This window comes from Salvia splendens, chromosome 16 (assembly GCF_004379255.2).
Source record: "Salvia splendens isolate huo1 chromosome 16, SspV2, whole genome shotgun sequence".
In the NCBI taxonomy this organism is placed as follows: domain Eukaryota; kingdom Viridiplantae; phylum Streptophyta; class Magnoliopsida; order Lamiales; family Lamiaceae; genus Salvia; species Salvia splendens.
Window position 1 is genome coordinate 11,113,168 of NC_056047.1, and position 13,957 is coordinate 11,127,124.

At 35.3% G+C, this 13,957-nt stretch overlaps 1 protein-coding gene across 1 annotated transcript; it reads left to right on the forward strand.

Moving 5' to 3' along the window:
- Positions 1-5,835: 5,835 nt before the first annotated feature.
- On the forward strand, positions 5,836-10,322 carry LOC121772351. Its single transcript, XM_042169417.1, has 10 exons — positions 5,836-6,410; positions 6,501-6,638; positions 7,192-7,380; positions 8,185-8,322; positions 8,415-8,536; positions 8,634-8,766; positions 8,871-9,000; positions 9,082-9,161; positions 9,537-9,668; positions 9,768-10,322. The coding sequence occupies exons 1-10, from the start codon at positions 5,937-5,939 to the stop codon at positions 9,993-9,995; spliced, it is 1,764 nt and encodes a 587-aa protein (XP_042025351.1). The 5' UTR covers positions 5,836-5,936; the 3' UTR covers positions 9,996-10,322.
- The last annotated feature ends 3,635 nt before the right edge of the window (positions 10,323-13,957 follow it).

Consider the following 13,957-nt stretch of genomic DNA (forward strand, 5'->3'; position numbering starts at 1 on the left):
ATAGAGGGAGATCTCGGACAAGGAAACGTTTATTTGCTTTAAAATAAGTAGCCCAAATTTTGTTATTGGGCTTTTAGACGATGACCTATAAGATTAAGTGGCCCAGATTTGGTTTAATTATTGAATAATTATGCTTAGTAAAGCAGTATTGTATCAAAAATAAATTCAAGCCAATCATCACTTTTAATCTACAGTATATTATATAGATCATTTGCATGCGATATATTTGTATTAGTCTAATTTTCTGTTATTTGTGATGAGTTCGATGGTTATGGAACCGTTTACTTTTGACACATTTTGGACTTTGACAACAGGGATGCAAATACATTTTAAATTTATCAGATTTTTAATTATTTTACGTTGTTTTTCATTTTTTCTAATGGATTGTTTTTAATGGGTAACAGTGTATGGCTTTTGAATCATAAAATATTTAAAACCTGTTTTTTAAAATGATGAGCTTTTAACCTAGGTCAATGATACAGACAATATTATTAAACTTGTTCAATATTTTAACAATTTTTGCAATTTATTTATTCGAAAATTTGTATATATATATATAGTTATTTTTGGGAGGGCTCTTCCTATTGTGAATGGTCTTATATACTGTATTAGTTTTATATTGAAGTGTGAGTGAATAAAGTTGGTGTAATATCAGGTTCACTATAAAAAAATAGTAAAAATTAGCAAAATGAGACACTTATTGATGAACGAAGAGAGTAATATTTTTCCGACGAACTATGAAAGTAATTAAGTAGTACTAGTATAAAACAGGATTAACAATTTTTTTGATGCGAATGAGAGCAATCAATTTTTCATGCTCATTTATTACAGCCGGCATATTTGATAATTTATTTAAAATAAATTGGAAAGTCTCTGGACTTAAAGTTTTAATTCATTCAAGGTAATTCTATTTATACTTATTTCTCTCATTTCTTCCATTTTACCTATTTCAGTCTTCAAGGCAAACAGCGCCGGTCCTGAGGTTCCAAAGACCCGGGGCGAGACTAAAAGTTGAGGCCCTATTTATATATTTTTTCCTTCCATTTTATAATAAGTTTCATCCAGCAAAAAACTAATAGCATATCAAAAGAAATTCACTTCAAATAATTATTACATATTGCCTTCAAAAATTTCTTCTAACATTTCTTGATGCGAAGTCGTTGATGATGGTGTTGTTGTCAACCTCGTCTAATAATTTCTTCTCAATACATAAAGTGGCAAGCCCGTTCAGCCGTTGTTGAGACATCGTAGATCTTAAATAATTCTTCAACAGTTTCAACTTTGAAAAGCTTCTTTCTGCCGATGCCACAGTCACAGGCACAGTAAATAATATGCGATAAGCAATTGAGATATTTGGATAAGAATCCATTTTTCTAACATACTCAAAAATGTCCATAGAAGACATTGGCCTTTCCGGCAAACTTAGCTTCAAAACCTTCAACTCAGATATTAGATCATTTACCTCCACATCAGATGTGTCATGCGAAGAGAATGTTTTCGCAAATTTGGTGCAACAATCTTCTAATTCAGTATCATTTAGTGACTTCAAAACAGAGAATCTGGATAGCTGACACTAGGGCTGGCAATTTTTGACACGACACGATAACACGACACGAACCGGCACGAAAATAATGGGTTTGGGTCAGAGCTTATTGGGTTCGTGTCCTTATCGGGTCGACCCGTTAAGGACACGAAAATTTCGTGTCGTGTTCGTGTCGTGTTCGTGTCGGGTTCGTGTCGTGTTCGTGTTATCCGTTAACAAATAATATTTTAATATTATTAATTCTTATTATTTTCATTTTTAATAGGTTTAACCGTTATCAGGTCGTGTTGTTATCGAGTCGTTATCGTGTCATCTCGTGTACGTGTTGTTATTGTGTCGTGTTGACCCGAATTGGTTCGTGTCGTTAATGGGTTCGTGTCGTGTTCGTGTCGTGTTCGTGTCTGAGGGTTTCGTGTCGTGTTCGTGTTCGTGTTTGAGGTTTTCTTAACGGGTCGTGTTCGTGTTTGTTGTTATCGTGTTCGTGTCGTTATCGTGTCGACACGATAACGACCCGACACGCACGATTTGCCACCCCTAGCTGACACAAATAACAAGAGAAAACAAATAAACAGTTATAAACAAACAATCGAAGAAATAAACAGTCGACTACGCCCAATCCTATGAAAATATACCCCAAAGCCAGGCGATCGATCAAACAAATCAAAATACAACAAAAAAGAAGAGTTTTGCCAGTGCAAATAACGGGGGAAAGGACCACAATTCCACAAACGAGCTCAAATAAATCAAAAGAGAATCGAATGAAGAAAAAATCGAATTTCAATTGCATACCGACATGGCGACATGACTCTTGAGCGAGAGATATTCCAAAGCATAAAATTAGTTGAGGAGCGAATTGTAGAGAGAGAAAGGTAGAAAATGATATATGGGTTTACATATATATATAATATATATATATACCTGAGGCTAGGGAGGGGCCCTGCAAATTTGGGGGCCTAGGGCGGCCGCTCCACTTGCCCCCCCTCAGGTCCGGCCCTGAAGGCAAATGTAATAATTTCTACTTATACTTATCTCTCATTTTTAACATTTTACCTATTTAAATTTTAAGGGCAAAGTGATAATTTCAATTTACCTTATTTCTCTCTTTTCTCATTGCTCTTTTAGCATGTACTACTATTTTTAATGTAAAAAAATATTAGACTTTTTAAGGAGTTCGTATTGCTTCAAATTTCATATAGTAAATGTTAGATGATAGAAATACCATGTAATTCAAATTTGATAAGAATAAAACTAAAGTTTCATACGCAGTATACTATATTTTTATTTATTTAAAACTAAAATATATGTTTATAAAATGATTTAAAAAATTATACAATTAAGTTTATATATTCACCAAATATTAATAAAAATGAAGAAATGATTTTATTATTTTAAGCATGGATAAGTATTAAATTAAACATAATATATTGTTTCACTACTTAAACATAAATTCACATTTAGTAGGGTAGTAAAATAAGATTATTAGCTAAGAGAGAGAAATTATAAACGAATGATTGAAATAAGTAGGAATGGTCTTACCTGTATGCTGAGAAGTGCAGACAAATAAATTGTGAAAATAATGTACAAATTAAAACTTAGCCCAAAATGATGCAATTTGATTTCATGAAGTATCAAGCACAAATATACATCATCCATTCACTATTCACCAATTTACAGTTCATTTCTTTATTGTAAACTTAATTTTTGTCGGTGTTCATTTAAAAAGAATTATTGTTATTTATTCATTATTACTTTTATATGGATATTGTTATTATTATGTACAAATAACGCGTACCGTCGAAATGAAATTATTGGTTCAAAATAGTAACACAAAACGTATTGGGATAACTTAGAACCTTTTAAGCCCTTATACCTGCATTTCAATTAATTTCTTTGTTATGCTTGACATTATAAAAGGAAATATTTATGGCATAGTTTATACTTTAAATACTATAGCTTCTACTTTTTTTTTCTAAATAAACTGAAAAGTTACATTAATGCATTTCATTTATTAAAAATAATATAAAAAAGATCTATGTTTAGCTAACTTCGATTTTCGTTTACATACAATAGGAAAGACTTCCCCAACGGACTAGCACTAGGACATCCCAGAAACATCTTTTGTCACGTCACTAGGACTTCCCACCCCACTGGCACATCACTAGGATATCCCACTGCACAATAGTGGACAAGCACTAGGACTAGCCGACGCCCTAGCCAATAAAATAAATTGAAAAATACGATTAATTCATTTTAATTGTTGGTGTTTATCAATATATAAAAAAATAAAGTGCAATGAGTTGTAAATATTGAGTATAAATAAAAAAAAAAGTAAAAAAAGGGGACGTCCTACCTCTTGTCCGTCGCCTGCCCACAAGCACGGATTAGCGCACGTACTAGCGCCAATTCCGACGGACGAGCTCTTGTCCGTCTGGCTAGTCCGTCTGCCGCTCGCCGTCCACAATAGTGGACAAGCACACGGACTAGCGGCTAGTCCGCGTGCTAGTCCACTATTATGGGTGCTCTAATACCGCTAGTCCGCGTGCTAGTCCACTATTATGGATGCTCTAATATTAGTGCATAGTAGAAGTGAGATGCATTAATTAGCTGAAGAAAAAAAATAATTCTCTCAGTTGGTAGTTTGGCTGTTTTGAGGGGTGTGGCAAAATAAGTAGGCTGAAGAAAAAAAATACGTGAACAGTATTTTACATGATTCTAGACTCATAGGTAGATACATATCCATTATCCTCTAACCATAATCTTCACCCTCTACATACAATCTAAGGTGCCGTTATAAATATTAATTACGCCTCATTAAAGCTTTGGCACAAATTAAATTAAATACTGTGTTTATAATTTAATATTTTAAATTTCATCCTATATTTTTACGTATACAAGGTGTAAACATATATACTAGTAGTATTACACAAGAGTGGAGCTATGGGCCTAATTGCTTAAAAAGAGCATACGCTAGCAAAAGATATACTTCATCCGTGATTAAAATTTTGTCATTTTTATCCATTTTCATCAATTTCTAAATTTGTCGCACTTCACTTTTAGTATCACTTTTAACAATGGGCCGGCCACAAGGCATTCATAGTTGGCTTCTTCATGATAGATCAAGTATTTCTTATATTCGTTAAATTGTTTCGGATGTTACCCGCTGTTTAGTACCAAAGAAAATAATGGGCCTCTCATTCCACTAACTCAATTTCTCTCACATTTTATTATAAAATTAATATATAGAAGTAGGATTCACATACCAATAACTGAACTGACTTTTTATTATATTTTTTAAAATTCGTGTCAGATCAAATAGTAATAAATTATTAGGGACGGATGGAGTAATCCTAGCTCTATTTCACACCCCCCAAATTTTAAATACTAGGAGTAGTACCAAAAAACTCGTTGTTTAGGAGGAAAATTTTTTATCCAAACCTTACAAGTTACAGAATATGCAAAAACGTGCATAATAGTAATTCATTGAAACGATAAATGCATTGATTTGCTTTGATTCATTAAAACGATAAATGCATTGATTTGTCATTGACATTGAGGGACCCTATTTGAAAACTAAGAATATTAATTTAAATGTTATTTCACCATTACAGATAGTATTATTATTTTTATTTTTTTGTTATTCACACCCATGTAAGAGGAGTAATAAGGAGAGGCATATAAAATTCTACTGCTATCGATTTAAGGGGAAAAAGGATCATATAGATAGAGTTATTAAAAAAATTCATTATTATTTTGTCATTAGTAGACATTTCATGTTTTATGTAGTTACAAAAAATTGCATACTTTTAAACATAAATATGCTTATTATTGAAAGTGTGAATAATGTTGAACCAAGTGTACGATAATTGTCTTATTTGACAGCCATATAGTAAAGGAAAAAATTATACATGTTATGAGATATTTTTGTCAGAAAAAATTGACTAATTATTGCCTTTTGAAACTAGTATTACTTTCAATTATACATGTTACTAATTAACACTACTGTACTACTGTAAAACCCATAATCTCATTAAACATTAAGATTCAAAAGATATAATTAAATAATTCGTAGTAATATACTTATTCCATAATTCATACAATAAGCATTGGAATTGAAATTCAAGAAAAACAAGGAATCGGGTATGGAATCCAGCAAATTAAATGTAGAATTTTCATACTCATACTAAATTCCTAACAAATGCGCATGCATATCCAGCAGTGGCAATATCGTAATTTGGGCGAGTAGTGGGCCCATTTCCGTTTCACACCCAACCACTATTAGGCCACTCGCTCGCACGCTCAGACCGTCTATTCTCCGATCCGCTCTCCGTCTGATTTCCCTCGTTTCGATCGACACTCTTTCTCACTCCAACTCTCTCTCTCTCTCTCTCTACCAATGGAAGAAGATAAATCTTTCTCCTCGATCCCGGACCCAATCAGCCACTCCGACGACAGCAACCACGGCTGGCAGAAGGTCACCGCGAAGAAACAGCGGAAAAACCAGAACAAGAAAGCCGCCGCCGCCGATTCCTCAAAGCTGCCTAACGGATCTGCAATCGCGCCGGATAAGAACAGCGTTTTCAAGGGCTTGGAGAAGCACGCGGAGGAGCGCCGCCGGAAATTGGAGGCGCAGCGCGCCGCCGCGGTTTACGACGACGACGACATTGACAGGGCGGCGCGATCGAGGAATAACCGCGGAAGGGATGAGGACGAAGACGATCTCAGCAGCGATGCTGATGTTAAGAGTAATGCGGTGGAGGTGACTAAGAAGGAGAAGCAGAAGAAGGTTAAGAAGCCTAAAGTTACTGTATCCGAGGCTGCAGCTAAAATCGATGCCGATGACCTCGTCGCCTTTCTTTCTAGTGTTTCGGTATTTTTCTGCTCTTATTGGATCTGAATTTGTTTCCTACTTTATTTGATTTTAAAAGTATTGACTTTATATTTTTTTTGTTTGTGATAGGAATCGTATGAAGGGCAGCAGGATATTCAGTTGATGAGGTTTGCGGATTACTTTGGGCGTGCATTTTCTGCCGTGAGTGCGTCGCAGTTCCCGTGGCTTAAGTTGTTCAGGGAGTCTCCCGTGGCGAAGACTGCCGATGTGAGTTGGTCAGATTTTATGTAGTACTATTAGCATGTTACTCGATCAGTTATGCTTAAAATTCGGAACCTTTTACCATATTGCATGTAGGGATAACTATGTATTCCGGTCCAGCTAATTGACATCTTTATGGATCATGAAAGCAAATGCATTTATTCACTTATAGACTGAAAATTTTAAATTTGAGAACCACCCTGAGCCCTATGTTAGTATATGTTATCATAATGGTCAGTTTCCAGCCCTATCATGGACCCTTTTCTTACTCTGGTTCGGATCCGTAATTAAGAACTTTCATTTGCTTTTGATAAAAAAGAGGTCTTCGAGTTGTGCTCTGCTATTTAAACTATCAGTGCTTCCCTTTTCTCTAGGTTGATCTGAAAAGGCTGAAACTTTGTAACTAAAGATGTACTCTTTTGTATGTTGAATTAGTTATGAATCTAATGCATGGATATAGCTTCTATTTCTGTTATCACTACTTTTTAATGGATGTGTTGAGGATATAACGGATTACAGGAGCCTTCTAATTTTACACTAATCAATTTTCTGCAAGCAGGTCCCTTTTTCTTATATATCCGAAGCTGTTTACAAGGCATCAGTTGATTGGATCAATCAACGTTCTTTTGAGGCTTTAGGAACCTTTGTACTCTGGTCATTAGATAGCATTCTGGCAGATATGGCTGCTCAACAATGTGGGACTAAAGTTTCGAAGAAAGGAGTGAATGCAGCATCTTCAAAGTCTCAAGTAAGTTTACAAATCTTTTTTATTGCTAACACAACCATGAACCATCTATTTAAGAACCAACTGATAGGGAGTGTATCCCTGTTATTCTGCATTAACTATCTTTGCCTGGCACAGTTTCTTCCTTTGTTACATGGTTTGCCATTCTTAGTACATTGTAAATTATTGATTTTTTTACCTTTTGTGCATTTATACATGCATGTTTGATTATCAGTTTATGATGTTGACCACATATAGAGAAGCTGTCGATATTCATGCTCCTGAAGCCACTGGCCTCAGCTATTGAAGCAGTTTTGAGTCTAAGATTGGATATTCAGTTTACTTAGCTTATTTTATCTGTTATGGAACATATAGATTGCCCCCCCCCTAGTTACAAAGTACAGTGTGTCACATTTCTAACTGTGAGGGTGGAGCTTAACAGATGAGTTTGTGCATTAGCTGTCAGTTGCCTCTAGTATCTCATCTTACTCATTATTGAATTTGATTGAGATCAGAGAGCCTTTCAAAAAGTGATGTTTAATTACTAGTACTATTATTATTTTTTCACAATATTTATGGATCCTGATGAGGGGAAGGATGTGCATGTCACTACAATTTGTATACTTCCCTAGTTCATCTTCTAAAAGAAAATTTTGAATTTCACTTTCAAAACAAGTATTTATTTGCATTGTATTTTCAGGATGAATGTACTGGTACTTGAATCATTTTGCATCTTGTCATCTTACCTGTGCAAGTTATCTATCAATCCAGCAGTTTTTCTCTTATATTATACTGGGCGGTCCATTTTCTATATTCTGGATATTTCAGGTTGCTATATTTTTGGTTCTAGCAATGGTATTACGCTGTAAACCTGATGTGCTGATTAACCTGTTGCCAAAGTTGAGCGAAAACTCGAAATATCAAGGGCAAGATAAGCTTCCAGTTCTAATATGGATGATAGTGCAGGTGAGTTGTTATATATTTACCCATTTAAAAAATGATGTGGTCTTTGTCTCCTGTGATTTCGTATTTCACGCTGAAATAACTCTTTTGTGTAGGCAAGCCAAGTAGATATAGCTGTAGGATTGTATCTATGGTCACGTCAGATTTTGCCAATACTTGGAGGGAAATCTGGATCTAATCCACATACTAGGGACTTGGTTTTGCAGTTAGTAGAAAGGTATGAATCTTGAATCCCCTCTAAACACTTACAGCTTCTGTTTCTCTACTCTACGCTGTATTTTCCAACTGACCACATCCACATATCTGTATATCAGAATTCTAGCCGCTCCTAAAGCTCGTAGCATATTAGTAAACAATGCTGCTAGAAAGGGTGAGCGCCTGATTCCACCTGCAGCACTTGACCTGTTGTTACGCGTAACATTTCCTGCACCTTCTGCCCGAGTTAAGGTAATAGGAGTTTCTCAAGATACTCTTGTCATAAGAAATTAGTTGTTGGGTTGTGTTATCTTCTTGACGTGCTTTTTGATAATTTCTGTCATTCTGTGTAATAGGCCACTGAAAGATTTGAGGCAATCTACCCACTTTTGAAAGATGTTGCTCTTGCTGGTTCACCTGGAAGCAAAGCAATGAAGCAAGTGTCACTGCAGATACAAACTTTAATTGTGAAAACAGCTGGAGAAGGTATAACTACTTTTTGTGTACTTTATTGAGAGGTAGCTAAGAATCAATAAAAAGAGGATTTGACGAAATAGTGCTTTGTAGGGATCCCTGCACTATCTGAGGAAGCAAGTAGCATCTTTATATGGTGTTTGAAGCAGAATCCTGATTGTTTGAAGCAATGGGTAAGACTTAATTTTCTCTATGGACTGAATCTAGAAACTTACTAATGTGATTGTATATCTATTAGCTATCTATGGTTGTTTCGCTACACAACTGAACAAGAAAAAGGCCTACATCTTTTCCCCACATGCAAGAAAGTAGTTTATAGGAAATAGTTCTTCATTTCCTATCATTTTGAATAATTGAGACGCTCTAATCTTTAATTTTCTACTTGATGACCTGTAATAAGCTTCTTTAATTGAGACATAAATTGACAAGAGCTGTCATGTTCTCCACTTCTCTTGGGGCTGATCCTCTGATTTTACGTCCACCACTTTATATGTTTTCCTCACTTTGGGTTGAGATCCAGTCACTGATTCTACATTTGATTTCCTCAGGATACGGTTTATGCTGATAACATAGAGGTTAGTGTTGCTGCCTTGAAAAAACTTGCTGAGAATTGGAAGAATTTTTCATCAAAACAGTCTTCTCTTCAAGTCAGGGATACTCTGAAGAGTTTCATGCACAAGGTTTGCAATACATTTATCTTCTAGACATATATTGCATACATCCTTGACAAAGACACTGAAAGGCATCTAGCTTATTATTTCTATTGCTTCAATTTGCAGAATGAGAAAACCTTGAATGACGGAGCTGATGCTGCTCGCCAAGCTCTATTCAAGGAGGCTGATAAATACTGTAAGACAATATCAGGAAGGCTCTCCAGTGGGCTTGGCTGCGTGAAAGCTGTGCTCTTTACTCTGGCGGTGTGTGCTGTGGGCGCTGCAGTTGTGTTCCCGAATGTTGATGACTGGGACTTCAACAAGTTGCTTGCTGAGGCCCAGAAATCGTTCTGATCAAAGTTTTGAATGTAGATTTTCTGGATCTTCGAGGCAAAAACTAATTGGAGGTGTGGACAAAATAAAGTGTGGGAAGAGAGAGATATAGGTGTTTGTGCAATAGCAAGCCTGATGATGAGCTTTACTAAAATATAATATTCGGCATGTAAAAGAAGAAAGTTTGATGGATCATATGGAACTAATTTTCCTTTTTTTTCCTGCTTAGAGTTAGAGATAGTCCTTGATGTAATCAGAACTAATCTCGGCAGTTTGCTTCATGAGCACATAGAAATTGATACTTTTTGTCCTTTTTTTTTGAGATTTTATTCATGAGTTTCTTGATGAGTGCGCGTTTCTTCCTGTGCTTGAGCTGTGGAAACTCTTGTTGAATTTGCTATGCTACAAAATTGTGTTTATGGTTTGTAACGTGACAATCTCGTTATAATTTTGAACTGTTATTAAAATTGAGATGTGTTGGCATATAGATAAAAATGCATGTGAGCAAAAGGGGGCAGGGAAGGCGGTGGTTGCAGAGGCTTGTGGTAGCAACTCATCTTCTGATTTTGTTGTTATTGTATAGTAGTTAAACGTAATAAGCTAGGTTGGCCGATCGATCTATTTAAGAATGAAATTGTTACCAAGTATAGTATTCTTTTGTTTTTTATTAGGTATTATTGTTAATCATGAGTATGATGACAGGTGGGAGTTGGAATCCCCAAAAGTGTAACAGAAAATTCTGAGAAAAGGCGATACTACAGTTGTTAGAGATTCAGTAACCTGACTACGGAATTTTTTTTTATTAATCTTAATTATTACTCCCTCAATTCTATGTTTTGTTAACAGTGTCAATTTATTTCAGGAAGTTACTTCATAATTTTGTCATTTTTATATTTTGGCAAAACTTACTCTTTCTTTTATTTTATTCTATTGATATTTTTCTTATTTTAGTTTTTTTTACTTTATTCACCGTCCAAATACACTATTCTTAAATTTTATGAAAAAAATGTCTCTATTAATAAAGAATATAGATAGTGCTTTCCTCGGTTTCATAATAAGATTCTTGTACTTATGGCATGGATTTTAAAAATGTAAAGAAAAAACAAGTTGAATAATTTAGTGGAATATAAATATTCCTACTACTTATATATATTAGTTTTATAATAAAATACTTCATTCGTCCGCCATTAGGAGTCCTATTAGGGTTCCTATTAGGAACCCTTAGGAGTCCTATTTCTTGGCGGCACGAGTTTTAAGAAATGTTAAGAAAAGTAGGTGGAAAAAAGTTAATGGAATAAGGGTCTCACTTGTATATATTAGTTTTAAATGAAATGTGAGTGGAATGAGTTAGTGGAATGTGGGACCCTATTATCATTTATGGTAAAAGTGAACCGGGACTCCTATTTGCAGGCGGACTAAAATGGAAAAACGGGACTCCTATTCGCGGACGGAGGGAGTATAAATGAAATAAGTTGCGGGAGTATACTAGGACTCAATTACTATTTATAATAAAAGTGAAATAAGACTTTTATTGTGGGACATACCAAAATGGTTGCCTGGGACAAATGGAGTAATTGTAATGCAATCTAAATGCTTCTAGTATACTATTAGAAAGTAATTATAATGCAATCTAAATGCTTCCAATATACCATTAGAATTTTATTGTTCATGTCTTAATGGTAGGCATGTGTTTATATACACACATTTAAAGTTATTGTTAAAATTTAATTATTTTTTATAAAATTTGAAAATAGATATGTATATAATAAAATAAGTATTCAGGGAGTAATTCAACGAAAACAATATAGACCATATAAATACACCAATACCTAAATATTAATTTTCACGATTAAAGTGGAGTACAATTTACTTTGTATATAATATTGTAAATATTTATTTATTTTTTTGGATAATTTTAATTATCATTACATCTTACTCAATTAATTACAGTACGTGGTTTTAAATGTAAACTGTAGGGGTGGTTGTAGTAGTTCATTCACATTACTACTCCCTTTTTCTCATAAAAAATATATGCATTTGACATGTCACGGAAATTAATGTACAATTGATAGAGTGAGAGAGGTGAGAAGAAATATAGTTAAAATAGTGTTGGTGGATAATAAGATCCAATTAACTATTAGCTTTTAATGGTGGGCTCGGGTGATATCAGTTGTAAATATAATGATGTATATGGATAATATGTTGGGACAACTTTGCATAAATGAAAATGTTCATATTTATATGAAACAAACAAAAATAAATAAAAAGTTCACATATTTTTATAAGAGGGAGGAAGTACTATTATTAAATGCAAAACACATTTATAACTCCTTGTATTAATACATTTAATTATATTAGATCCTTTTACAATATTTTAGTTCCTTAGGTCATTAGACCAATGCAATTTGTTTGTTATATTCTTTTAATAATTTTTATATCATTAGATTCTTATACTAATTTATTGTTATTTAAAAAGTTTTTATATTTTGAAATTTGATTGGATCTTTATTTTAATAATTTTAGAATCTAATTAATTTTATTATGTTAATTAAAGTTAATTTTTTTCTCACTTTATTTTTGAAATTAATTAAGTTGCAACATTAACTTAAGATCATTGAAAAAATGAATTAATATTACCGATTACAAATCTATAATGCGTTAAATAAAGATCAAATTAAATTACATATAAAAGTATAAAAACTTATTAAATTAAATGCATTAGTGTAAGGATCTAAGAGCATCCACAATGGCGGCGAGCGGACCGGCTAGCCGATTCCCGGCGCTGGCCGGTCCGCTCGCCGAACCATTGCAGCCGGCCAGCGCCAAATCGGCGAGCGCACGCCGATTCCCGAGCGCTGGCCGATGCGCTCGCCGATCGGCTAGCCGCCATTGCAGGCTCCCGATAGACGAGCGATCGGCCAGCTGATTTTTTAATTTTTTTAATTTAATTTTCGTAATACTGTATATACGCGATTTGCACTTCATTTTCATTCGCACCACTTGTTTTGGGTTCCCGGGTATGTTAGGCAGCATAGATTGTATGGATCGGGAGTGGAAGAACTGCCTTGCTGCCTGGAAAGGTTTTACACGACCGGCTACAAGGGAAAGAATCCCACGATGATCCTCGAGGCCGTAGCTGATTACCGACTGTGGATTTGGCATGCATATTTTGGGATAGTCGGGTCGAACAACGACCTCAACGTCCTTATCTCGTCGCCCCTTTTCAACGAGCAGTGCCACGGCGTCGGTTCAACCATCAGTTTTATCGGCAATAGGAACCAGCATGATATGGGCTACTACTTGGCGGATGGGATATACCCTAGGTGGCCCGTCTTTGTGAAGACGATCAGGTGCGCATCAGATGAGAGGAAGGTCTACTTTGCGGAACGGCAGGAGTCGGCGCGCAAGGACGTGGAACGCGCATTTGGTGTGCTCCAGTCTCGATGGGCGGCAATTAGGGGTCCAACGCGTTTGTGGCATGTCGACTGCATTGCTGATATAATGTACATCTGTATTATCATGCACAACATGATTGTCGAAGATGAAGGTGTACAACTGACTAGTTGGGCCAACGACGATAATGAAGCCGGTCCAAGCCACGGCGTGGCCGCCCCCAACGTACGAAGTAGGGTACCTCACGATGAAGTCGGCCGCCTCCAAGCACATGCCGACATGCGCCAAGTGGAAGCTCATATTCGACTCCAAAAGGATTTAATTGAAAAATTGTGGGCGCGGAGGACTGCACGACCAGGGGCGGATCTACTTGGTAAGAGGGTAGGGCTTAAGCCCTTACCCAATTTTTATTTTCTATTTATAAATTTTTAAAATTTTTAGAAAATCATGTTAAGCCCTTATTAAAGTGGTGCTATTGTAGAATAAATTATCTTGAAATGATTGATAGAAAGGGCTGAAATTAATGAAAGATCAAAGAAGTAAAAATTTGCAGATCAAGCGGATGACTCTGTGAAGAAGAAGATGAAATT